Source organism: Rattus rattus, chromosome 17 (assembly GCF_011064425.1).
Source record: "Rattus rattus isolate New Zealand chromosome 17, Rrattus_CSIRO_v1, whole genome shotgun sequence".
Lineage (NCBI taxonomy): Eukaryota > Metazoa > Chordata > Mammalia > Rodentia > Muridae > Rattus > Rattus rattus.
This window is the reverse complement of record NC_046170.1, coordinates 16,054,442-16,081,624: the sequence shown is the minus strand read 5'-3', so window position 1 is coordinate 16,081,624 and position 27,183 is coordinate 16,054,442. Positions and strand designations below refer to the sequence as shown.

The 27,183-nt window shown below is 52.4% G+C and overlaps 1 protein-coding gene across 1 annotated transcript; it reads right to left on the bottom strand.

Annotated features, from left to right (window-relative positions):
* Positions 1-599: 599 nt before the first annotated feature.
* Zswim4 (zinc finger SWIM-type containing 4) lies at positions 600-25,850 on the bottom strand. Its single transcript, XM_032887651.1, has 14 exons — positions 25,668-25,850; positions 23,672-23,873; positions 20,049-20,405; positions 18,295-18,443; positions 18,051-18,201; positions 15,751-15,918; positions 14,924-15,274; positions 13,260-13,397; positions 12,851-13,105; positions 12,369-12,504; positions 8,722-8,876; positions 7,072-7,235; positions 3,636-3,717; positions 600-2,446 (listed from the first exon to the last, which is right to left on the bottom strand). Exons 1-14 carry the CDS (start codon positions 25,803-25,805, stop codon positions 1,587-1,589), a joined length of 3,306 nt encoding a protein of 1,101 aa, XP_032743542.1. The 5' UTR covers positions 25,806-25,850; the 3' UTR covers positions 600-1,586.
* Between the last annotated feature and the right edge of the window lie 1,333 nt (positions 25,851-27,183).

The window sequence follows — 27,183 nt, the reverse complement described above, 5'->3', positions numbered from 1 at the left end:
TGGCGTCCAACCTCTCATGCTGCTGCAGCGCCCCACAGTGACAACACACACACACACCCCTGGCGTCCGGGAGAACCGGCTTCAACCGTGACCCAGTCAGACGCAGCTCAAGGACATAGAGACCCCGAGAGTGAGAAGAAAACCTAGGCACCTTCCCCTGGATGAATCCATCTAAGGAATGGGAACCTCGTCCACAGCCCAAACGTGCAATGGGCAGGTCACTGGGGACACAGGCGTCCCCAGCTGCCCTCCGCACCTGGCGCGACCTCCAGAGCTCTGAACGACGTTGTTTGGAGCCAGGCGCCCCCTGGTGGTCATCTGCAATGTCACGGCAGTGCAATCTGGGCGCACTTTCCTAAAACCTACAGTCGTTTGGGCATTATACAGTCTCCTGACTTTCAGAGATTATGATGTGCAGATGGTAAAGAAGTGAAGCTGCAAGCAAGAGGTGGCTCTTCGTGTCACCATTTGTGATACTACTGGAAGCCCCTCCTGTCCCACTTTAGAGCTGTGTTCAAAAACCAAGATGGAAACTTTTTGGCTAATGGAGCAGGTGGTTAGACTCCCTGGTGTTTGTGTGGCAATACAACCCAATCTCAAAGTTTAAAAGTTGTGTTCAATCTTTTTAAAAAAAGAGAGAGAGAGAGAGAGAAGAAAAGAATACAGTATGGGATTCAATAAATAAGAAAAAAGGTTACAAAATGATGCCAACTTTTTCCTTAATATACAAGAGAAAAGGCAGGTTTAGCTGGGGTGGAGGCTGTCCCTTCTCTTCCTGGACCAAGGCCTGGGATAAAGGAAGGCCTCTGTCAGCAGCTGGGACTTGAGGGAGATGCAGAAATGGGTAAACTAAGGAAGTGAGGAAACAAATGGAGGTGTAGAGCAAGAGGAAGACAGGATGGGGTCCCTGGCTGCCTGCCTGTGCCTCCCACAACAGGTTAGAAGGCAGCCCGGTTCCTGAGTTGTGTATCCAGTTACTAGTGGTGGGGTCTGGCCAGCGGAGAGCTGTCCCCAGCCTACCCTGTGACCTTGGTGCCCAAGAGAAGACAGGCCCTGGCTTGACAAGGGTATTTGGGGGTGAGGTATGTGGCAGAGGCCCAAGACCTCTTGATATCCTTCAGAAGGGGTGAGGCATTTGTGCTGGGAAGCTTGGGCTGGAAGCACAGGGCAGTGGGACAGGACCCCTGAGCTGTGGGAGAGGGAGAAACACAGTGGGTTTAACTACCCTGATGTGAAGTCCCCAGGCACCTGGCTGGGCTCTGGAGCATCTGCTGCACTGAATTTGAGGCCTAACTTCATTCTGCCCCTCAGCCCTTCTCCTGGACGTCCCAGCTAACCCTTGACCTGGGAGAGCCAGAGCTTGCTTCTGCCTTGCGAGGTGCCCGGGCACACACTCCCTGCAGGGGGCTAGTTAGTATGGCTTCGGATCCTCAGATCTCCCATTTGTCTGCACACTCCTAGGCACACACTTGGAATGGTGTCACCCTCTGCCTCCCACCTCTGTGACTTAATTTGAAGTAGCCACGGGCCTCCTGTTTGAGGAAGGAGGCCAGGGGACCCCCATGCTCCCAGTTTTCTGCAGTCCCTCAGCCAAACCGCTCCCGAACCAACAGCATCAACTTCTTCTTCCCCTTGTAGGTCTGTTTAAGGTTCTCTAAGAACTGTGCGAACTGGAGGTGCCCATCTGGTGCCAGAAGGAAGGTCTCTCGAGCTTTTCCCAGGAACTCAATGAAGTCACCATAGTGGCGCGGGCTAATGTGGGTGAGGCGAGAGTGGCTGGTGGTTATATACGCAGCTACCGCAGCGTCCAGGAGCTGGCAAAGTGGTGCCCTGTCAGTCCCAAGTGGTTTGGTAGCTCTGCGGGCCCCCAGCGGGCCCAGTCCAGGTGCGGAGAGCGTCCAGCGTCGCAGAATGTCTGAGAGCATCGGTGCACAGTGGATACTTCGGATGATGAGAGGGACAATGGCCGACAATTCATGCCGCCCCAGTGAGTGGCTGAGAGAGCAGGCCCACAGCACATCGTTGACTGCGGGGTGGCTGTCTTGGTTGAAGGCGATACTGAGTTGTGCCAAGGCTAGCGTGGCCAGCTTGTAGGCCCGCAGAGGCAGGCCTCGGTGCTCCATGTACCGTGCAACTGTGAAGAGGTGGGCGTGGCCGAGGCCACCGGCTGCAGCATCCAGCACGATCTGGTAGGCAGCCTCGAAGGCTGCATGGTTCTTTTCACACAGGGTCAGGGCTGGCAAGGCGCAGTTCTGGGGATCCTTCATGGCGCACTGCAGTGCCAAGGTGCGGGCACAGGCCCAGAGCTCCTCTCGCCCCGTTGTGTCTAGCTGCAGTCTCAGCAAAGTGGCATGTGTGGTGCCTGTCACTGCCACTATGGTGACTGCCTCCACTGGGGTGAACAAGGAGTACCAGTTCTTCATGATACTCATCAGTGCTGGCGGGCCTGGGCAAGGGGAGAGGGGAGAGGCAGAGTGGGTATCTGTGCAGCGAGACCCTGCCATTTCCCTTCTTACCCTCTAATCACTGGCTCTGTGTCTTCCCGGCTTCACCACGCACAAATTGTTGTGTGTTTTTTTTTTGGGGGGGGTCGTTAATCTCACTATGCAGCCCCACTTGGCCTCAAATTCAGAGATCCACCTCCCTCTGCCTCCCAAGAGCTGGGATAACAAGTATGGGTTATGATGCCCAATTGTTTTTGTTTGTTTTTTGTTTTTGTTTAGAAAGACAAGGTCTCATGGGGCTAGAGAGATGCTTAGTGGTTAGGAGCACTGGCTGCCCTTTCAGAGGCCTTGGGTTTGGTTCCCAGCACCCACATGATGACTTATAACCATTTATAACTTGAAGGGATCATCTGGCCTCCACGAGTTCACATGTGGCATACAGATATACATGCAGGCAAAAACACCCATACATATAAAATTAATTAAATTTTAAAAAACCAGACAAGTTCACATACCTCAAACTTGCTATGTAACTAAGGACCAACTTTTGGTCTTCCTGCCTCAATCCCCCAAGTGCCGGGATTAGTCATGTCCCACCATGTCCAGAGAGAACACAGGGCCTGGGGCATGCTAGACCTACAGTCTATCAAATGAGCTACCCCTCAACCCTTCCTTTTTTCCTGGGACAGGGGAGATAGAGTCCCAGCTAAGCCACCAGTCTGCTGCTGAGCTCATTATCAGCCCAGGCTGTGTACTGACTCCACCTCCCAGTGCCTGGGGTCCAGTCGCACCACCATGTCTGGACAGGAAACTTCCCCTTTTCAAAGGAGCAAGAGTGGCTGGACTGAGTGGAAATCATGGAGATGGCTGGGACCCCTAAATAGTTCAGCCTGACCATCCACCTGACTGCGTTTCCATCCACCTGATATTCCCTCAAGGGCTGGTTAGAGTTGGTAACAGGAAAGGAAGGGCCTGCTTCGGTTGTTTTTATCTGCTTGCTTTGAGGCAGTTTTACTTCGACGCCATGGCTGTCCTGGAACATTCTATGTAGGTCAGGCAGGTCTCAGACAAAGGTTCGCCGGCCTCCCCCTCCTTCCCAAGTGCTGGGGTTAAAGGGCTGCACAGCATGCCAGGCAGGGCGGGTTTTCTGGTGCCCATCTGATTTCCTCACTGACCCCTCCAGGTACTTACCAATCTCCGTGGCACAGCTAACAAGCCAGCGAACCATCTCCCTGCGCCGCCACGTCATCGTGTTAAGTGTCATCCGCATCACCTGGAGGGAAAGGAGAGGGGTCCTCAGAGTCCTGCTATAGCCGATGGCTTAGGACCGAGGAGGCTGGAGGCAGAGCTAGTGTGGCAGGCCTGGGTGAGGTATCTCTGGCCTCCGTTTCTGGCTCTATGAACTAGGGATAAAAATACAGCCTGGGAGGAGGGGCTGGGAGAGGCTCAGAACCACCTTTACCTTCAGCTCCAGGGGGATCTGATGCCTCGAGGACACCCACACATATATGTACACACAGCACAAGTCCTCTCACACACCTACACACTCTCACACAAAACTAAAAATGAAATCGTTAAACAATCAATGTGGGGTGATGGCAAATGACTTTAGTCCCAGCACTCGGGAGGCAGAGGCCAGCAGATCTCAAGTTCAAGACCAGCCTGGTCTACAGAGTGAGTTCCAGGACAGCCAGGGCTACACAGAGAAACCCTGCCTGGAAAAACCAGTGAAGAAAATAAAAAAGAACTGGGAAGATGGCTCAGGTAGTAAAGTACTCGCTGTGCCAGCACGGACACCGGGGTTGATCCCTGTATCCATGTATCAGGGGCTGGGGACATGGCTCAGTGCTGTAAATGTTTAAGTCCTCTCCCCAAGGACTCAAGGTCGGTTCCCAGCTCCCACGTCCCAACTCCAGCTCAACAGGGATACCTGTTTTCTGGCTTTCTTGAGTATCTGCTGTGCACATGCTTATGCACACACACACACACACACACACACACCCACACACACACACACACACACACACATATGCATGCGCATGCACATAAATAAAAATAAATCTTCAAAAAGGAGACTCTATTGCATGGTGGTGCTGTGAAAACGAAGGTGAACTGGCCGGGGCTCTCTGCAGTATTACTGACTACCTCTGAGACGCAAGGCCTCCTCAAAGTCATAACCAACCGACCAGCCTCTCGTTCTGGAAAGTTCCCATACCACAAGTGAGAAGATTCATTCCTGCAGTCCCAAAGCACATGACCTTCAGCTCCTGCCCTCTGTGAATTGTAACCTTAGTAAACCTCTTACATGTCTGTCTGTCCTGAGGCCCCAGCCCTGAATCTGCCTGTGTGAGCCCCTAACACTGGTCTCTTCCCTCCAAGTTGTTTTCCCCTCACTGACCCTAGAGCTCTGCAGGGTCTGGGAATGACAAGTCCTACTGTGCAGGTTGTCTGACTTGTCTCTTCCACTGTGTACGTGCCTCAAGCCCACAGTGTGCCTGCATGTGGAGGTCAGACGGCACCCGTAGGGGCTACTCAGGAGCTGTCCATGGTGTTGTTTTAAAAAATTTTACTTTTTGGTTTTGGCACATGCCTTTAATCCCAGCATTTGGGAGGGAGAGGCAGAAGGGTCTCTGAGTTTGAGGCCAGCCTGGTCTGTAAAGAGAATTCCAGGCAGGGCCACACAGAAACCCTGTCTCCGGCTCCTCTCTTCTCAGTGTTTGATCATGTGTACATGTATGTGAGTATGTGCAGTGTGTGCAGATGCCCTTGGAGGCCAGGGGAGTTGGACCCTTAGAGCTGGAGTTACAGCTGCCAGTGAGCTGGCGGACATGGGTGGTGGGGACTGAACCTGGGTTCTTTGCAGAGCAGCAAGAGCTCTGAAGCAGTGAGCCGGCTCTCCAGTCCCCGTCGTGGTCTCACCGGCGGGGTTGCACTGGTGGATCAGCAAACCCTAGGGTCTGTCTCCACCTCCCCAGTGCTGGGGTTACATCCTTTTCTTCTTCAAATTTCTCTGGGTTTCTCGGATGTCCTGGAACTTGCTCTGTAGACCAGGCTGCCCTCAAACCCAGAGATCCACCTTCCTCTACCTCCCAAATGCTGAGGTCAAAGGTGGACACCAACACACCCAGCAGATTACAGGCTTTTTACTATTATATTTTTAACCTGGGTTCTGGGCACCTGATTTCCCCTTCAAGTCCTTTACTGACTGAGCAATCTTGACAGCCGCTCTTAGCTTATTTGGTCTTTTTTGAGACAGGGTCTGTGGCCCACACTGGCCTCAGTGTGGCTCAGGTCCTTCCACTAAGCCTCCCCAGTACTGGGATGGCAGGTGTGCAGCACCACATGAAGCTGTTTGTCACATATTTACAGTCCCTGGAACCGTCTGAAGCTTTGTCCTCATTCCCCACACCTGTCTAGCCTTGCTATGAACCCAGATATCTATGCCTTTGACCGCTTACCTACGGGCGGCACGCGGACTTGGCCTCAGCCTTGCCGACGCAGGAAATGATATTCAGCCATAGCTCTTGCTTACAAGGCTCAACTCCAGGAAGCTCTTCACCTGAGCTACAAGCCCAGCTAGCCTTACTGTACGCCCAGTCCCAGGGATGTTCCTTACTGGCTGAGCCTGCTCCACGCATGGTCCTTACTTGGTTTGTTTGTACTTAATGTGTACGGGTGTTCTGCCTCCATCTGTGTTTGTTCACTGACAGAGGCAGGAAAAGGGCACCTGATCCTGATGTTGGATCCTGTAGAGCCTGCTGTGAGCTGCCCTGTGGGTGTTGGGAACTCATCATGGGTCTTTTGGAAGAACAATCACTTTATTTGTTGAGACATCTCCAGCCTTATAGTTTTTGTTTTAACCAACAGCACCAAGAGGCAACTACAGGTTCTATTTCTTTCTTTTTCTTTTTTAAAAATTTATTTATTATATGTAAGTACACTGTCGCTATCCTCAGTCACACCAGAAGAGGGCATCAGATCTCCTTACAGATGGCTGTGAGCCACCATGTGGGTGCTGGGATTTGAACTCAGGACCTTCGAAAGAGCTCTTAACCGCTGAGCCATCTCTCCAGCCCTATTTCTTTCTTTTATGGTTAAAAAAATTTTTTTTTAAACTGGGGATGGAATAGAGGACCTAATAAAACCTACTACAGCCCTGCAGTCACATCCGGCATCTGAGCTGGACTTTTTTTTTGTTTCATTTTGTTGTAAGGGTTTATTTATTTTTGAGACAGGGTCTCAAATAGCTCAGGCTAGCCTCCAACTCTCTACGTAGCCAAGGTTGAGCCTGAATTTCTGACCCTCCTTCCTACACCTCCTGAATGCTAGAAGTCAGGCTTACGTGGTGCTGAGGCTGAAACCCGGGGCTTAGTGCATGTTAGCGAGCGAGCACTCTACCAGCCTCTCAGCCTCTCTTCTGTCCCCTCTTGTGGCCTAGCCACTAACTCAATCAGTCCTGGAGAAGGGTCCCATCACAAGCATCAAACCTACATCGATCTCTTACCACCTCAATTTTGGTCTCTAACTCTACCCTCGGAGGTGTAACTTCTGTCAGCCTTTGCCCCAGGGGCGGGGTTCCCATTCAGCCCCCCAGGCACAGCACCCCTGCTGATGGTCGCTGAAGTACCTGCAGGCCAAGCTCCAACGCGATGCCCAGCAGCATGGTGTCTGGTGGTGCGTTGGCTGGCGTGGCTGTCTTGCAGGCATCCTGTGCCAACTTGAAGAGCAGGGCTGGGGAATGGATGTTTTGCTGGACGGAGCCTAGAACCGCATGCAGCCACTTGGTATCTCCTGGGCAGAGGGAGGAATAGAGGCCACTATTGGAACACTGTGGAAGGGGAGCTGAATGACCCCTCACACCAGTGCTGCACACTGGACCTCCTGTGGACGTCAGGGAACTCAGCAATGCTTCTGCAAAGAGGCAGCTTTAAGAGGCTGCATAACTGTTAGCTGTTTCCTCTGTGTGTTTGTAGGGCTGGGGGATAGGCCTGTGTGTGTTAACTGTGTGCTCTACAAGCCAGCTTTACTCCGATCGTCACCACTGCGATACACTCTATTCTCCCTCACTCTGCTCCAGTCACACGAGTCTTCCATTTATCACAACTTCGCAGTGTTGGGAATGGAACCCGGGTGTCATACATGCTAGAGCAGCACCCTACACTCCAAGCCATCCCTGGAGGATTCTAGGCAGGGGCTCTGAGCTGCACCCCTCCCCCACTGCGTCAATCATCTTGTTCCTCAGATATCACAGCTGTGACCCAGCCTCAGGGCCTCAAATGCTCCTGAAAGACGGGAGGAGCAGATTCAACAGCGTCACCTTCCTTCCAGTTATTATGTCGGAAACCCATGATGAGATGGACTGCTCGGTCAGACGGTCAGAGGCTGGGGCCCCGGGAGGGCTTGAGCACCCTTGTCAGAGACAAGGAAGAACCTTCTGTTTCCTTCCCTCTCCCACCACCTCCACTAAGTGAGTACAGTATGAGTAAACCAAGAAGGGCGCCCTCACTGCCACCCGACCCTCCTGACACCGTAATCTTGGACTTGCCTCTTACTCTGTGAGACTCACACCTACGCTGCCTCGCTTGCGTTACTGTGTTACTGCAGCCCAAGCACAGCTCTGCCCTCACAGGGGTTCACGTTCCAGCAGGGAGCTGGGAGTGTGGCTCAGTGGCACAGTGCAGGCCTTGCTTACACGCATAAGACTTGGGTCCCACCCTCTGCACCACAGGAAGAAAGACAAGGTTGCCTGCTTTAGTGTCCTGCGTGACACCAGTGCCACTCTCTTTGTGCATGGTGATCTCCTCCGTGTTTATTGTCTGCCAGGTGTGTTTGTGTTCATGTGAGTGTACACATGTGTACAGACATGTATGTGGAGGCCAGAGTTAAGCTTGAGTGACATTCCTCAGGTACTGCCCACCCTTTAAAAAAAAAACCACATTCTTTTCTTTTTCTGTGTATGGTGTTTTGTCCAGTGCCTGCAGAATCCAGAAGAGTGTGTTGGGTCCCCTGGAACTGGAGTTACAGATGGTTGTGAGCAAATATATAGGTGCTGGGATTTGAACTCTGGTCCTCTGTAGGAGTAGACAGTGGTCCTAACCATTGAGCCACCTCTCCAGCCTCCCCCCAGCACTTTTGAGACAGGGTTCCTCACTGGCACAGAGTTTAAAATTATGATAAGCAAGCAAGTGAAGGATGAGTGAGGGTGGGAAATGGAGCAGGATGGAGAGGAAGTGAAGGGACACCAGGACACTAGAAGGATGGCTGTCAGTGCCCTCACCTTTGGCAGCGGTCAGCATGGTGGACGCCAGCTCGCACTGGCGGGTCTCCAGGTGGCCAAGGATGAACCAACGGGGGAAGCGGTTACTCATGATGGAGTCCAGTGGGTTGGGCTGAGCTTCTCCTGCTGGGAATGTTGTCTCTAGCACGGGCAGCCTGGAGTAGGGGAGAGGAAAACACAGAGTGAGTTACCACTGCTGTCCCCACAAAGAATCTCCCAGTGAGGAGCTGGGCTCGTGGGGGAAGCCTCCTTCTGTACAGTCTGGCATGCCAAAGGCCCTGGGTTCCATCCCCAGCACCATAACCAAAAATGTGGCTGGGATCTGAGTGGCTACTGTTACACAGAGAAGAGATGCATCCTGGGAAGGGAGGGGAGGAAGGAGAACTTGTTGAGGTGCCAGGGTCTGAGTAGAGCAGTTGCCTACTAAGCACAGCACCATGCATTTGGTCTTTTGCTCCAAAAACAAAAGAAAACAGAAGCTTGTAGACGGTTGCCATGTGAGTTAGCCCAACTGTCACAGGAAGCAGAAGTTCTGAGGTTCCTTGGAGACTGAAAAGAGAAACACACACACTCACATGCACATATACACATACAAATGCACACACACATACACATGCACACACATATACACGTACATACACATGCACACATACACATGCACACACATACACATGCACACATACACATGCCCACACACTTACACATGCACACACACATGCACGTGCATACACCTGCACGTGCACACACATATACATGCATACACATATACATGCACACATACATACACATGTACATACACATGCACACATATACACATGCACACATACACATGCACTCACACACATGTACACACATACACATGCACATACACACATACACATGCACACACACACATGCACACACATACACATGCACATACACACATACACATGCACATATGCACGCACATGCACATACGTGCTCAACCCAGCAAGCTCACTGCAGGGTGAATGTCCACAGTAGATCAGCATGTTAGAGAGACAGGGTGCTTGCTGCTTACAGTGCCACAATTCACAATGGCCACAGTGTGACAGTCAACGAATGTGAACACAATGAACAGCTACAGAAAATGTCACCCCCACACAAAGGAATGCTCTTTAGTCACAGAAGGAATGAAACAACCACCAGGTGCAGCCACATGTTGGAACATTCAGTGAGATGGGCCAGGCGCAGGGAGAAACACCACAGCGCTTTAGTCATGAATAGGAGCTAGAGCAGACATCGAGCCAAGCATGGTGGCTCACACCTGCTCCAGCAGCATTGCAGAGGCTAAGGCTGTAAGGTTGAGAGTCTCAGGCCAGGGGCTGGAGAGATGGCTCAGTGGTTCCAAATCCTTGCTGCTCTTCCAGAGGACCTGGTTCAATTCCCAGCAACCACATGGCAGCTCACAACCGCCTAACTCCAGCTTCAGAGCCTCTGACACCCTCACACAGACATGCAGGCAGAACAGCAATACATATAAAGTAAAAATAAATAAATTGGGGGCTGGAGAGATGGCTCAGTGGTTAAGAGCACTGACTGCTCTTCCAGAGGTCCTGAGTTCAATTCCCAGCAACCACATGGTGGCTCACAACCATCTGTAAAGAGATCTGATGTGGGGTTGGGGATTTAGCTCAGTGGTAGAGCGCTTGCCTAGCAAGCGCAAGGCCCTGGGTTCGGTCCCCAGCTCCGAAAAATAGAAAAGAAAGAAAAAAAAAAAAAAGAGAGAGATCTGATGCCCTCTTCTAGTGTATCTGAAGACAGCTACAGTGTACTTATATATAATAAATGAATAAATCTTTAAAAAAAAATAAATTACTTAAAAAAAAAAAGTCTCAGACCAGTCTGCACAGAAAGAACCCACCCCAAAAAAGAGAGAGAGAAAAGACAACACAGCGGGGATCTTCTGAAAGGGAATTTCAGAATACTGACTATATTGAGTTTCTGCTGTGCAGTGGGCTGAGATTTGGAAAAGCTGGATCGTAGGTGTCAAATACACATCTGTCTTTATCACCTACCCAACTCTAATTATCCACATCTTCCCCACCACCATTCTTTCTCTCTCACCACATATCAACTATCTAGGTTTGAGATCCAGTCTCAAACGCAGCTCAACCTGTTCTGGAACTTGAGATCCCAACTGAGACTCAATGTGCTGGGATTACAGGCCCATGTTGTCACACCTGACTACTAAGAAAATGCACTGTGGCCTGGTGGTGGTGGCACACACCTTCCACCCCAGCACTTAGGAGGCAGAGGCAGGTGAATCTCTGAGTTCAAGGGCAGCCTGGTCTACAGAGCAAGTTCCAGGACAGCCAGGGCTACACAGAGAAACTGTGTCTCAAAAAACAAACAAACAAACCAAGAAAATGCATTTAAGCCAGGTGTGGTGATGTATGCTATTAGTCCCAGCACACAGGAGGCTGAGGCAGGAGGATCTCTGAGTTGGAGGCTAGCCTGGTCTATAGAGTGAGTTCCAGGCAGCCAGGGCCACACGAAATCCTATCTCAAAACAAAAACAAAAACAAAAAACCAAAGACAAACAAAACCCCCAAACTCAACAAAACAAAACAAAAGACAGAGAGAGAGAAAGAGAGAGAAAATGTATTTAGCCAAGTGTAGTGTTGCATGTCAGAAGAATCATGAGTTCAAAGTCAGCTTTGGCTACTTAAGAGTGTTTGAGGCCAGCCTAAACTACATGACACTCTGCTTTGAAACGATGACATAGTCAGAGAGGAGCGACATTTAGATGCCCTGGGAATCGGCCAGTTTGTGCCTGGGAGAAGCTGTGTCTCTGTGGTGGATTAGCCCGGTATTAGCCCTTCCTCTAGCTGGCTCCAACCACAGGCCACAGGGAGCTTAGAAGTTACACTTCCTTCACAGACCCCATCAGAAGGGAAAAGGACACTGTCACTGCAGATGCTCTGGAACCAGTATGTTCTCAGGGAGCCAACTGGGTTCTGCCGGCCAGGCCAGGCCAGTGCCTGGACTCCCACACAGCCCTTCTGCTCCCTCCACTAGCTTAAGATTTCCTGCCAGGTTCCCTCAAAGCCCACACGTGAAGTTGCTGTGTTCAGTCCAAGTCCTTCCTCTTTCTGTTCCCTTCTCCCTGTGCCCTGGAGGGCCATCTGCATGGGGCTGAAAGAGTCCTTGTCAGCTCCTCGGCTCCACCTCTGTTTGTGCTGCATTTGCAACCCCCAGCACACTATTTGGTCCAGTTAGGGCAGAAGCATTTGTTGAATGACTTAATGCTGACACTAACCTATATGTATTTAAACATGAATAGAAATATAACTGCTAAAAAACACATATGTTTTATAAGGGCACTGCTGGGTGCTGACCCCAACCTTACAATATCTAGGCAAACCGTAACTGCTGAGTCATATCCCCAGTGCAGGATATGGGAGACTTAGCTACCCAAGTCTCCACTGAGCCTCGGGGAGGCTGAGACACCCTCCTAGGAAACCTGCAGTTTGAGCTGGTTTGGGGTCCCTCAAGCTTATTGTATCATATCTTTCCATTTTACAGTAAAACACACACCACCCGGGAGGCCGCAGGTCCATTAAGTGGACAGAGACCTGGCTTGGAGGTGAGACTCCTAGCCTCTTACTCCCTTCTCTCAACCTTACCTCATGGCTCGGAGCGCCAGGCGGAAGGCCAGATCTGGGTCGTGGGGCAGCAGCGCAGTGAACAAGTATCGGGCACAGGTGTGCATGGGTACGCTCTCCCGGAAAATCACTTCTCCAAAGCCGCTGAAAGGGCCTCCTACAGAGACAGGGTGAGTTCAGTTTCCACTCTCCCTGCGCTCCCAATGCATGTGGAGGAGCAGAAGAAAAGAGGGGTCCCTAGGCAACACTGCGTAGTGAGGGAGCAGGAGAATACAGGATGAGGAGGTGCACCTGCCCTAGTCATAGCAACAGGGGGGTGAAGACTTAGCAAAGAGCCAATAGGATTAGACTATGGGCGGGGCTAGGATATGGGGCGGGGTTTACGATGTGGTGGGCTGATGGTCCTAGCACCTTTGAACCGCGGAGTAGAAGGCTGAACCCAGGCGGCAAGGCCTCATAGCTGGTCCCACACGGCTATACGGGTGGCCTGAGGGTGGGCTCACCTTCCAGCAGCAGCCCGGCCTGCTTTCGCAGCACCTGCACCAGCCGCTCGTCCAGCTCAACCTCCTCCAGCAGGGCCAGTAGCTGTTCTTCATTGCGCACCACTTTGTCCTGAGCGTACAGTCCCTCCGGCAGGGCCCGCTGCTGCCCTAGCCCCAGGAGCGCCACTTCCAGTGCCAGTGCCAGGTAGGACTCTCCAGGGCTCCCCGGCACCGGCACGTGCTGGTAGGCCAGCTTTCGCTTCTCTGGGGCTGAGTCTGGGGAAGACATCCACAGCTGCTGAGGTCTAACCACCCACCTTGGCCCCAAGCTTGGTGACAGAAGTGGAGAGAGGCTCAGACAGAGTCCCAGCTCTCTTAGCCTTGTCACTTCAAGCACTGGCCCTCCAGCAAGGGTTTTCAGGGTGGGTACCTGGGAAAAGAGAGTGAGGCTCCTCCTCCAGGCGGCAGGCCTCCAGCAGTGCCCTGCAGAGGCAGCCAATGGGATCCAGGGGGTGGCCCACCCAACCTTCAGTGCTTGTGACACCTGTAGCACCTTTCTGGAGCAGTTCTGCAACGGGAAGAGGGGGAGGTCTAGCCACCCAAGCTCTGGAGGCTCTCCCTCCCCTCCCTATGCCTGGCAACCCTACCTGCCAGCCTGGGGGCTGCCCTGCCTCCCTGCAACAAGCAAAGCAGTACCCTCTTCTAGCCCCACTCTCCCCGTCTCTGGAGCCAAGCTCCAAGGTTTCGAGGCCTCCCGAGGGGCAATACGAATGTTTCATGATGAACACCCAAATGTCCCGCAGGGTCGCTGTCCACTGACCTTCACTGACCTTGGAACAACGCACCTCGCCTGAGCTCTGTCCCCTGAGGTACCTGGAGATTCCCTCTGACTCAATCACTCTAGAGCCTACTCCCTTACACTCCTCAACTCCATCAGCTTCACTGCAAGAACTCAGCCGGTGCCTTCCTTCTGTCCCCGGACTTAGTCATAGCATCTTTCCTTTAGTTCAGTGCGACTGGTGCATTTGTTTGTGCACACGTGGTGTATGCACAGGCACGTGTGCGCATGCCCTGTGCGTGTATGGATGATGAAGTTCAGGGCGGGAGCCCTCTTCCAGCCGCCTGTATCTTTTGATTCAGGAGGCTCTTCAGCAAGACCTCAGCCCCTCACTTGCTGCCAGCAGTGCCCTGTGAGCTGCTGTCTTCAACTCCTTGCACCACGGACCAGCAACGTGCCCGGGTTTTATGTGGGTAACAGGTGTCCAAACTCAGACCCTCGGATTCTCTTGCTTGCACAGCCAGCACTTTACCTGCTAAGCCCTGTTTTTAATTTGTCTGTCTGTCTGTCCGAGACAGGGTCTCACATGGTCTCGATGGGCCTTGATCTCTGACCTTGAAGTTCTGACTCTCTGGCCTCTACTTCCTGAAGGCTAGGATCTGAAGCATGGCGATGCCGGCCTTACAGTGCTGAGGTATAAAACGCACGCTAGGCAAGCCCTCTACCTAATAAACCACACTCTTAGCCCACGTTTGTGTATTTGAAACACAGCTCGATTTGTTACCCATGTTGTTTAAAAGTGAGCAAATTCTATATCAAACAGTTCGGTCTTCTAGCTTCTCTCTTTCTACCCTGCAAAACGTATCTTGAGGGTCACGTAGTGGAAACCTGCTTACTACAGTGTCTGGAAGCCTCTATATAATCAGCCTGCCTTGCATGAAATGTGGATGAATGGAAAGAATGCCCTGTGAGTAGGGGGTGACCACGGCAAGGTGCAAACTGAGGTTCTGGAGGCAAGTTGTGGTGTCTCTTGGGAACTGGCCCTAGAGTTGTCCATGGCTGCTAGCAGTTTGACCCAGTCCCTCTCTTCTGCTCTTTCTCTGGAGACCCAAGGCTTCAGGCCCTACAACATTCTTCTCCCACAGAACTGCACCTGACCCACTGAGTTCTCCCACCACAGTGCTCCAGATTCAACCAACAATACTCGCTTATGCTAACGTCCTTTCTGCCTGCGACACTAAGAGTGAGAGCTGGGGTAGCAGCTCTCTGCTCCCTTTCATGGCCGGTGCGTGCCTTGGGCCTGTGTCCCCACTTACCTTTTTTCTGCTGCTTGTAGCTCTCAAGCTGGTGTCGCCGCTGCAGCCGCAGGGTGTTGATTATGGCACATGCCAGTCGCAGAGCCTTGTGGGGATAACCATGGGCACGCAAAGTATCCACCCGTGCACAGGCAGTAGGGAAAGGTTCGCCTAGCCAGACAGGGTGGCCCTGAGGGTCAAGGGTTGGCTTGTCACCTCCCATATTGGCAGTGAGGCTGGGGCCACAGGAATCACTGGCCAGGATCCTCTGTAGGTGGCTGTCATTCCAGTGCAGCTCTCCAGCCTGCAATGCTCGGCTGAAAACTGTCCGGCGGGTGCTGGTGGCCGTCACCTCCTCTTCGTCCTCTGAGCCTGCAGGAAATATGTTCGATGTGGTAATGGTGGGGCTGGCAGTCAAGCTGGAGCCAGCTTCTCCCCTCAGGTGCCAACCCAGGGCTCCACCCAAGGCAGGCAGTGGATGTGAATTCTTTAAGCAAATCTGCAAAGGGAGAGGAGAGCTGACACCTGTCAGAGCGCTGACACACAGGTGAGAGGTCTTCTTCCCTGCTCGTCCCTTCTCCCCTCAGCTCTCGCTCCTCCCTGACCTCTCTGCTGCCTTGTGTCTTGCTTCCATCTCCCGCTTTCCTTGCCTCACCCACACTCACATCACTGCCCCTCCTGCTGGATTCCTATCCTTTTCCCAGGCCATCTTCTCAGCGATCCTTTGCTAAGGGGAGGCCCAGGGAGGCCCAGTGAGCACCGTCTTTCACCCTCTCTCCCCTGGGCACAGTGCTGTGACAGAAGGCGGTGATGGTTTTGTTGAAAACAGACAGTAGGGCCCCTCCTACCTGTCCTGGAGGTTAGAGCAGGCTGTAGGCTGGGGATATCCAAGGCATAGTTGCCCTCTTCCAGTGGGCACACGTCTAGCTTGTCCCATGTGCTGAGCAGTTGCAGCCAGCCTGACCGCTCGTCCGGTTTGCAGTGTGGGCTCAAAATGACACAGACCCACAGAGCCCCTGAAAAGCAGACAGAGACTCAGAATCCAGGCCCACATCATGAACACAGGCTGACAGGCAGATGCGGCCTGGCCATGTGTGCTATCCCGAACGGGGCTGCAGCTCAGGGTCTCCTCATGTTATGTAAGGAAATAAAACAGGGCCAGTGAGAGGGCACAGCCGGTCAAAGTGCTTGCCATCAAGGCTGATGACCCAAGTTCAGTCCCTTGGACCCACACATGAAAGGAGAGACCTCCACAAAGTTGTCCTTTGACCCTCACATGTACACTATGGAATGCCCACACACATACACCATAGAAATAGAAATGTAACTCGGACGCGGGGAACTGAAGTCTGGTAGAGAAACTCCCCTGGTTCTAGGTCACACTGCATGTGAACTGCAAGTCGGGACTCAACCCTGTTTAGTGCCTAGTGTGATTTTGTATTGTTTCTTTCTCCCTGTCCACCTTGTCTTTTATAATCTGACACAGGGCACAGCAGCCAATGGGTAAAATACTGTACAAATTCAGCCCACGGCCTGGCCTTTCTTTTTCCCTTGGGAGCTCTCTTCAAGTGACTATTAAGTTAGCATTTGTCTTTGCTCTTGCTTTGAGGCGGGGTGTCACTCCGTAGCCTAAGCTAGCTTAGAACTTATCACTCTCCTGTCTTATCCTCCAAGGTGCGTATTTCCAACTAGCCCAGCCATATTTTCACATTTTTGAATGGTAAGGAAAATACTAAAAAGAAAAAAAGATTATTTTGTGATTCGTGCAAACAATATAAAGTTCAAAGAAAGCAGAGTAGCTGCAGGTTGTACATGCCTGTAACCAAGCACTCGGGAGGCTAGGCAGAACGGAGCCAGCCTGGGCTATGCAGAACAAGAACTAAAGATCTAAAACAAGAACAAGGTCTAAAAACAGGGTCCATAGCAATGTCTTTTTTTTTTTTTCCTTTTCTTTTTTTCGGAGCTGGGGACCGAACCCAGGGCCTTGCGCTTGCTAGGCAAGCGCTCTACCACTGAGCCAAATCCCCAACACCCATAGCGATGTCTTATAGGAATACTTCCCTACGTGTTCTGTACTGTGTACATATGGTACTGTATGTCATGTAACTGTACATATGGTACTGGGGGTGATCCTGAGGCCTTGTTCCTGACACACAAACATCCAACCACTGGCTGCACTCCACCCAATGTGACAGAGGTCTGGCTGATTTCCTGCTACACTGATGGGGCCCAACAAAGCTGAAGACACTATTTAGTTTTGTCAAACTGTGAGCTGTGGTGTAGCCTAAAGTCCTTAGCCCCACAGGAACGGATCCAGCATCTGCTGATTCTATGAACCACAGGTTGAATCGAAAGGACTTTAGAAAACAAAAACAAAAAACTGTGTCTCTACTAGATGGGAACAGCCATCTTTTTCTTGTTATTATTCTTCAAACAATATGATGCAACTGTGGCCTTGACCTTGTACTTTATGTCAGCTGGAGGTAACACAAAGGACTAAGTGAGTTCCAGCTCGGGGTGCAGGACATGCTTAGCAGAACCTGGGGTTCTATTTTCAGCATCAATCAATCAGTTAATCAATCGATCAAACCATCTGTGGTGGTGACAAGTGAGCCCTCCAGCACTTGGGAAGCAGAGGAGGAGAGACCAGGAACTCAGGGTCATCCCTAGCAACACTGTGAGCTTGAGGTCAGCCTGAGCTACGAGACCCTGAATCCAACCTAAACTAAACTGTATAGAAAGAGTATGTCCGACTCTGTAGCACTGTCTGGCTTTATGTCAGGGTCCTGGGCATCCCAGATGTCTGTGCCTTGGAGGATTTGGGACCAATTTCCCAAGGACACTATTGGACAAAACTGCGTAGCACTTAACCATCCATGCGAGCATGGACCCTCCCATCTCCCTGCCATCTGTGAACACAGCCACCCACAATTGCTGAAGCTGGAACTCAGGGTTTCATGCATGCTAGGCCACTGAGTTTTATCAAATAAACATATAGCATTAATCACTACTGCATATTAATCCCAGGACAGCCAGAGTTTTGTGTTTTCCTTCTCTGGGTGGCTGGTTGTGTTGGAAGTGCCTGGTAATGTTAGGTGGAGGAAAGGCATGGGTGCTCACAGAATGGGAGCCAGGGGTCAGGCCTCACCTAGCTCGTCCCACAGCTGTCGGCACTTGTCTGTCATGGCAGCGCCCTGCTGTCGCCACAGGGCCAGGCGAGGGTCCTGCAGGAACTGCTCGGTCATGAGGATTAGCATGCGTGCCCCATTAGAGTCCCGAGCCCGAAGCATCTCTCGCACCTGTGCAGAGATGTGAGCGGTAAGAAAGGCAAGTGCACTCTGGGACTTCCGCCCTGCCCATCCCCACGCTCTGCCCATCCCCAGCCTTGGCACCTTGCTGAACATGGAGCGCAGCTGCTGGCTGGCCCCATAGTGGCCACCGTTGGACAGCAGCTGCTTCACCTGCTCTTGGATCTGCTCCTCATCCAGATGCCAGCAGTTGGCATCTTCTGTGCCTGCCCCTGCCGTGGGATCTGGGGCACCTGCATTGAACAGACAAGTGTAGAGTGAGAGAGAGGGTGTCCGCCCTTCCGTTCATCCAAAGCCAATAATCTATCCCATCTGAAGCAATCCCACCACACCAGCAATCCACCTATCAACTCACCACCAAGCCGTCTGTCCCTCCACCCCCTTGTTTATGCAACCATCTCTCCACATTCCCTTCCATCCACCTAATAGTCCATGAGTCCATCTGTCCATCCACTAATTAGTCCTGAACACTAACGAGCCCATCCGTTCACTTAGTCAGGCACTTGGTCTATTCATCTATGGAAACTGTGCGTGTATCCATTCATCTTCCACAAAACAACAGGCACGCATCCATTTCCTCATCCATCCTCTTACTGGACACCGCCCACCCGTACTAAGCCAGTGTCTATCCATCTCCTCATCTCCATACCAGTTCCTCCACACCACATCCCATATACGGCCTAGTTCACCAGTCTTGCCTCCAACCCACCTACAATGTGTGTGCTCACCCTACGATCCACCTACCCATCCTCTGACTTGTCTCACCACCCAACATATCTGGCCTCGGATTTAACTACCGATCAGCCATCCTGTCCACTCACTGAGCCACTCCAGTACACAAACATGCTTCCTCTCAAACCTATCACTCCCACATGCTCCTCCCAGTACACCTACCCATCAGTCCACAGTGTATACACCTACTGCTCTGTCTGTCTGTCTGTCTCTCACTTACTTACTTTCTTTCTTTCTTTCTTTCTTTCTTTCTTTCTTTCTTTCTTTCTCTTTCTTTCTTTCCTTCCTTCCTTCCTTCTTTCTTTCTTTCTTTCTTTCAGTTTTTTAAAGACAGGACCTCACTCTGTAGTTCTGGCTGTCCTGGAACTCACTATGTAGACCTGGTTAGCCTCAAACTCACAGAGATCCACCCGCCTCAGGCTCCTGAGTGGTGAGATTAAAAGTGTGTGCCACTATACCTGGCTACCCCCTGGCCTTTCAAAGAGTTGCATCACAGCCATCTCTCCCCGCTGCCCTTCCGATGACCACTCCCACTCACTGCACTGTACCCATCTGCTCACTCATCCCGATGTTCTTCCACGGCATCAGCTCACCCTAGTGATGAACCGTAACCTCCTGGAATCCGCCCAGCATCCCATGACCCGAGTTAGCTCCCATCCACCACTGTTACCTTTCTACCATCATAGCCAAACAAACCAGCAGCAGACCCCTCCCTTCAACACCTCTGGGACTCCATACCTCATCCATAACTCAGTGAGACTCACATTTAAGCCTTTAACCTGGATTCTGAGACACCTCGCCTTGGGAGGGTACCTCACTCTGGGACTGACCCTTCTGCTCTTGCCTATGGCCTCTCCCTTCTCTTCTCCCTCACCTCTCTCAACATCAGACAGGGTGGCACTAGGTTTCAATCCACCTCAGCCTCCCCAGTCCTGAGATGACAGGCTAGTGCCACCACAACTTCCCTATTTCTAACTGTTCAGGTGCCCTGGGTCAGCCACCTCAGGATGTGCCTCTCTCTTTGTGTGTAACATCCCCCAAAGCCGGACATGATGGCACCCACTCTGCTTCCTTCTGCATCACCGCCCCCGCTTCCCTCTACTTACCATGAACCAGGTTGATCTCAGAGCCCAGCAGGAGGATCTCATCAGCAAGACGCTGGGCGGTAGGTAGCACCTCGGTGTGGTGTGCGCTGATGAGGTACTGCACAAACTTCTGAAGCTGATCCCGGTTCATTTGTGACAGAGTCTCAGAGATGGGCAGCCGCAGTTCCACTTGGCGTGCATGACGGATGCGGTACAATGACAGTGCCACCACATGGGCGCAGTAGAAGAGGTCTCGATTGTCACAGCCACAGCTCACAGATGTGATCTTGCAGCGGTCAAAGCTGATGGAGACGTGGTAGAGGTGCTCCGGCTCTCCTGGGCCCCCCAGTTCTCGAATATTCCCACTCAGGTGGAACCCTAAGACAAAACACACACTGTGGAGATGGGATCATCCCAGCAAGACCTTGATGCACAGTTCTACTGAGAAACCCAGTGCAAATCACTTAACCTACTCATGCCTCAGTTTCACCATCTGTCCACACACAGCAACAACGATCACCTCATGTGGCTTGAATAACTCAATGAATTACTCATAAGCATTTAGAATGGCTGAATAAAGTCGAGCCCCAAACAAAAGCCCTGTTCTTTTTTGGGGGATCGACTGGATTGTTCTTCACCTTGTTCATTTATCTTTGTTTTTTTGAGATGGGGTTTCTCTGTGTAGCCTTGAGTGTCCAGGAACACGTCTTTTAGACCAAGCTGGCCTCAAACTCCCAGAGATGTGTCTGCCTCCTGGGTGCCAGAATTAAAGCTGTGAGTGAAGTCCCTAAAGTGGCATTCCACAAAAGTCATGAAAGCAGCAGCTGGCCCCTTCTTCCTGTCCCAGCCTACAGCCAGGATAGGAGCTGTCAAAATGGTGGCACCCCATAGCTCCTCAGCCTGCAGCCTTCACAGGAGCTGTCCACAGTGACACATTTCCTTCCCTCTCCCCCACCCGCAGCAGGAGCTCTCCCTCAATGGTGGACACCTTTCCTGTCTCAGCCTAAGGCCTTCCTGAAATACCACTGCAGGAGCTGTCCACGGTGGCAACGCCTCCTCTCCAACCTCCCTAAGCAGCTCCACAGAGATGGCTCCTGAGCCAAAGCTGCCCGAGGCCTAGAAGGGCTTCTCACCCTAACCTGCTGCCGGATGCAGTGAAAACAGTGAAACTCACCAATCCTTGCACAGGAGAAGCCACCCAAGCCTGAATAGGAAAACCCACCAATCCCCTGAGCTCCCCAAGCTCAGGACTTGAAATCCCACCAATCCTCAATCTGGAAACTTCTGCCCTGAAAAGTGCCACCACCTCAGAAATCCTATAGTCCTGCCCTTTGTTCATTTCCCTGCTGTCCGCTTCCAGGAGCAGAGGGCAGCCATCCCTAGATTCATCCGTCCACACCTGGACCCTTCAATAAACCTCTTTCATGAGGTTTTCTGCCTGGTGTGACTCTCATCAGAAGAAACCAAGAGAAAAAGAAGCGGTAAAGAGAAGAAGGGAAGAAGCAAACAAGAGGAGCGGGGCTGAGGCTCCTGAGATCCTCAGGTCAGCTGAGGACCCTCCCTGGGAGCTGCAACACCTCTGCTGAGGAGACTTCCTCTCAGAGCTGTGTGGCCCCTGCATTCCCGTGTCTCAGGAAGCCCTTCCCTTGGGACACTGTCCCACCTCAGAGCTGCGTGGCTCCTGGGCCCCCATGTCTCAGGAAGCCCTTCCACTGGTGTACTTTTTTCCCCTCAGAGCTTGAACTGAACATGGACACTGAGCAGCTGAACTAAGGTGCTCATGCTAGAATAGCAAACACCTCACAGACGAGCCATCTCCCCTGCGGCTCTGTCCTTACTCTGATGATCAATAAACGGTATTATCAACTAGGCAATGCTCTCACCAGCCCCCGGGTTGCTATGGTTACAACAGCTTGAGAAGCTGAGCACTTCCTAAGAACAGGCCAAAGGCCCGTGGCACTTGAGGACAAGGCGATGATGGAGCAAGTCCTGGGCAGTCCTGGGTGTCTGTCAGGCTCATCCGACTGGTTGGGCAGCCTGATGAAACCTGCGTCATATAAGGCATGGCTTCCTCATACCAGGGGTGCCCATGGGGCCTGTGGCTAGGTTATGCCCAGGAAAAGGGGTACAGAGGCTGCCAGGCAGGGTCACCCCGGCTAAGCCATGACCAGCTATCACAGAAAGCCAAGGATAAAGTCTGAGTCATATTTTGGCTCCATCACTACTGGTTGTTTTCCATGCTCATCGAAGGTCTTTCCTCACCTTCCTCCCTGTTTCCCAACTCCAGCCTTCCCTGGACCCTTTCTTCTACTTCAGAACTACCAGGCTCACTGCCTGGGGGCCAGAGTCCGTTTTCTCCTCTAACTTTTGCTCCTTGTCCTTACTGAGACCCCTGGTGTGGGACACCAATGCTGAGAGCTGACCCAGATGTGTGTGTTCTCTCTGGGATCCTCTGCTGGAGGCCTGAGCCTGCCCTCTGGGCCTTACAATTGTTTATGTCCTGTTCAGCTGGTGACTTTTTTTTTTTTAAACTTAAGTCATTTTCCCCAGCAGCACACGGTAATTGTACACATCCATGATGTACAGTGTGGTAACTCAATATAACACAAGATGCTCAGAACAGGTAACTGGCTTTCCCTCCTCCTTTGACAGTGATTATTTCTGTGTTGGGAAGCCTCCAACTTCTTCCTTTTAGTTCTTTATAAGACACACAATAAATTTTTGTCAACTATAGTCACTCTACTGTTCGACACATGGCTGAAAACCTTTGATCACAGTCTCTCCTGGACACGGCTGCCTAAGCCTCAAACTCTCTCCCAGACATCTGTGTGACCAGCTTCTACCTGGTCGAGCCACTGAGGCCTGTGATCGTTCTGTTTGTTGTTGAGACGGTCTCACGCTGAAGCCTTAGCTGGCCTGGACTCACAGAGATCCACCTACCTCTGCCTCAGGCTGCACTGGGCCGGTTTTGGTTTCCAAGCAGGGCTCACTGTGGAGTCCAGGCTAGTCATGACCTTGGGACCCTCTGGTCCCAGCCTCCTAAGCATGGGACTATAACTGTGTGCAGTATTTGTCCCTTGGCTTCCTCTGCCACGGCCTCACAGATGCCCTCAGGGTGAGGTCAGGAACTGGCTCTTCTGGGACCCTGCTTCCTCCTAGTTTCTCCACATTTTCTTTCATTCATCAGTTCAGCTGCCTGATATCCTTCGCCGTCAGCTCATGATCCTACTGATGGCTGAAAGCCCAAATTCTAGAATTGCCAGCCCTGTCTCAATCCCGATAGCCAGCCCCAGTCTGGGATCCGGCACTAACTTCACCTCTCTCCTCTTCCTTTACCTGGGTCCTTCTGTATCCCCACTTTCTGGTTCACCTTCCTCTCCATGAGCCTCCTCTCAGTCCTGATCTCTGAGGTCTACTATGTTCCTATCTCTAGTACCGTCTCCTGCCTCCATTGAAACAGGATCTTACTGTATAAGCTCAGACTGGCCTCCCCATCACCTCCCAGTGCTGCATCCAGAGAATGCCACGGAATCTCACTCAGCCACACCTGGGCCTTAGAGCAAGGCGGCTTGGAAAGTCCCCAGTCCCTGGCCCACCTCCATCCCCCAGCCCCTCCCCTTCTCCGGGGTGGGATGATCACTCACCCACTTGAAGCACTCGGTCCACAGCCCCACTCTGCAGCAGGTGCAGCCCACGGGTGAATGGTACCCGGGTGTCCTGCTCACCTTCTGGGGGCTGGTAGCCTAGGGATGAGTACATACAGATCTCTCGCTCACTCCGTGGAAAAGACCAGAACACAATGCGCTTCTGAACGGGTTCTGGCACCCGGGAGAACCGTTCCTCCACCTGTGGGAAGCGCTGGTGGGTTAGAAACCTGGGACAGAATCCTGGCTTTGCTGTTCATAAGCAGCACAACCTTGGGCACCACCTGACTTCTCTGAGCCTGTCTTCCCAAGTGCAAAAGAGCAATGTGACAGTCAACCACCCTAAGGAGATTGGGAAGATAAAATATGTAAAAGTGAACCACGAATGGTGGCGGGTGCACCTTAAAACCCAACTACTTGGGAGGCTGTACTTGTGCCAACTAGTTCAGCGCCAGCTTGGGTGACACAGTGAAACCCCCAGCAACAAAACAGCTTCCAGTACAATAGTATTTATTTACAATAGTGCCTGGCTCATAGTTAGCATTCTAGAAGATTCCACAGGAAGTCCTGAGGGTCTGAGGGTCTGGGGTAAAACCCTCCTAAGCCCAGGCATTGTGCAGGGTCTAAGAATGACAGAGGCCTTCCCTCTGTTTGCCCCTTATGGACATGTTGTCTTCAGTCATTCACAGGGACACAAGATGCTGAAACCACACCACTGGGTCAGCGTCACAGCCTCAGAGCCTGAGTGGGTCAGAGTGACAGACTGAGAACCTGAGTGGGTCAGAGTGACAGACTGAGAACCCGAGGGGGTTAGAGTGACAGACTGAGAACCTGAGGGGCTCATTGTCACAGCCTCAGAGCCTGAAGGAGTCAGCATGACAAGCTGAGAACCTGAAGGGTCAGCACCACTCTGTCAGATATGAAATGAACTCAGCTCTTCAGGATCCTAAACCAAAGAGCTAACTCCCAAGATCAGTTCCACCCTGGGTATTTTTCTCCCTGTTCCTCCCCTGAGAAAAGCCCCTACGACGGAAGGGCTGACCTGCCATGCCCTGTTGACTCCAAGGAATAGAACCAGCATTTGAGGCTGTGTTCCAATCTGAGTTGGCTAGTGACTGGCTGGGTGACCTTGGGCAAGTTTCTCAACCTCTCTGTGCCCCAGTTTCCTCAAAGTGAGAACAACTCCCAAAAGGGCTCCAGAAGCTTTCCAGAGTTCCATTAGCACCTGGCTGGGCCAAGGCAGATCTGTGGAAGTTCTGAAGCCAGTTTTGGGGATACTCTGTGCATGTTACATAGGGTGAACAGCACAGAGGCCCTACCCGGTTTCTATGAGGGGGGGAGTCAGTGATTGGGCTCCTGACAGTTGGCAGATGACTAAGGAGGGATTTTCCGGTCATGAATCAGAGCCTGCTCAGTCCACGGTTAGTCCAAACCCATCCATCCTAACTCAGGAAGAGTTGTGGAGCAAAGTCAGACTGAAAGACAGCTGTATGGGACTGAGGGGAGTCTCTGCCCCTTCCCATCTTCTTGGGGGACCCTAAGGCAGGGAGAGGGGATTTTAGGGCTCCACCCACAAGTCACAGAGTAGGGGGTTCCAGGAGCCTCTGCCTATGTATCCCAAGCTTGGCTCTGGAATAGCTGGAGGGAGGGGGAAGGGTGGGAGGAGGGGCAGAGCCCTTCCCTCAGTGACCCTGCCTCTTGTCCCACAGTCGGGGGATCTGGAGAGGACTGGGGCTCTGAAGGCTGGAGTACAGGGATACAGGGGTGTCTTGTATAGGCCCTGCAGAGACGGGGGTCTTCTTCCTGGAGGGTGGGACAGGGAAACCCTAAGGCAGGAATGGAGCACTGTGGGTCTCTGGGCTGGTGTCTTTCTTGGAGAAGAGATCTGAATAGGGACCGGGAGGGTCGCGGGCGCAGAGGCTCCGGGTGCCGGGCCCGGGGGGGTGGGGTTGGGGAGGGGGCGAGGTGTGAGGCCTGGGGCAGGCCGGGGCCTTACCTGCTCGAAGGCCCAGCTCTCGGCCACCCGCTTGGCGCTGAGGTCCAGCAACGGCTCGGGGCGACTGCGACGGGCCCCGGTCCCGGGATCGTCCCCCGCGGGGCAGCCCCGGCTGCGCTTGGCCGCCGGGGGCTCCATCCGGCCGAGCCGGCCGGACGACGCGGCCCCTTTAAGACTCTTCACAACAATGAAGCCGTCTTAGCAGCCGCTGCCTCCTCACTCGAGACCCCGCCCCCGCCGCCTTACTTCTCCCTTGCTATTGGCTGTCTTTGCAGACCCGCCTTCAAGAAGCTGCTTTTCATTTGACAACCTCCACGTCCGTCTTTTCGGTGCCATCCAATAAGAGGCCGCAAGGAGAGTCGCTGTCCATCACGGGGCGGTATGAGCCAATCAAAGCGAAGGGACCCCACAGCACGGCCTTGTGAGGAGTTTCGGGGCGGTCTCACGTTCATTCACAACATTCCTTCCCCGCCCCTTTGGACCGGCCCACGAGCCTGGCGGCTGGGGCTGCGCCTACACACGGCTTTGTTTACGGAGGGTCGTTTCCGGCCGCCTTCGGGCCGGGGTTGACTCTCTCTGGGCCGTGTGACCCTAGATACTCACATAACCTCTCTGGGTGACTGGAACAGTTTGGATGCTTTAAGAGCCGACTGGGGTCAGCACAGCCTTCCTAGCAATGCTCGCTCGTAGGCTGTTAACTTAAGGGTTCCTCTTGAGTTGCGAGCTAAGACACCCTAATCCTTTCTACGTTTGTGGAGTGAACATGAAATTGCCCATTTCGACCTGTGAGAGTGGCAGTTTCATTAGGTTCGGCTTAATGCGTGTCAAATCCCCACCTCGAGTCGTTTTTTTTTCCCCTGATTCAGCTTATATTTTCCACAGTGCGGAAGCCACTCAGCATCTTCGTCACTTTTCCCCACCCCACCCCCATGACCTAAGAGAACCCTGAGTTTTCCTACCCTCGCGATCTCTCAGCATTATTTATTTATCTAGTCCAGGATTAGACCCCCTCACCCCTTCACTACCTCTGGAGCTCCGCCACCCCTTCTCTCAATACGTAACCCAGACTAGTCTGATTGGAGATCCTTCTGCCTCATCCTCCAGAACTCTTGAGATGCCAGGGTAAGGAGGTTGTTAATGTGTCTCTGAACTCTGAGCTCCATGAATCAAGTGTAAGTCAGCAGGTGGAACAGCGCCCAGCGTACAGTAGGTGTTCAAACTAAAACCTGCTGACCTAGCTGTGATTCTGTTTAGTGTTCAGGATCCTCAAAGCAGGAAAAACCCAACCTGGTCCCCCGAAGCTTACTAGGAACTCGATTCCTGCTCTAGGCCTCACAACTGTACTCTGGCATTGGCCCACAGGTTTCTTTTGGACAGGCCTCTCTTTCCCCACGGTGGCAACTAATCACCACTACTAAGTAGTGTGTAAACCCTTGAAACAGGGCTGCTCAAGTGATAGGTGGGAGATCACAATGGAGGAACTGGAAAGATGGCTCAGAGGTTAAGAGCATTGGTC

What these genes read in the sequence shown, in the direction of transcription:
- Zswim4 (XM_032887651.1), bottom strand. Translation starts at nt 25,805, where the DNA reads ATGGAGCCCCCGGCGGCCAAGCGCAGCCGGGGCTGCCCCGCGGGGGAC. An exon ending in TGCTCTAACCTCCAGGACAG is followed by an intron (nt 15,275 to 15,750) that starts GTAGGAGGGGCC and finishes TATTTCCTGCAG; the next exon opens with GCTCAGAGGACGAAGAGGAG. An exon ending in CATGCTGACCGCTGCCAAAG is followed by an intron (nt 7,236 to 8,721) that starts GTGAGGGCACTG and finishes CCCTCTGCCCAG; the next exon opens with GAGATACCAAGTGGCTGCAT.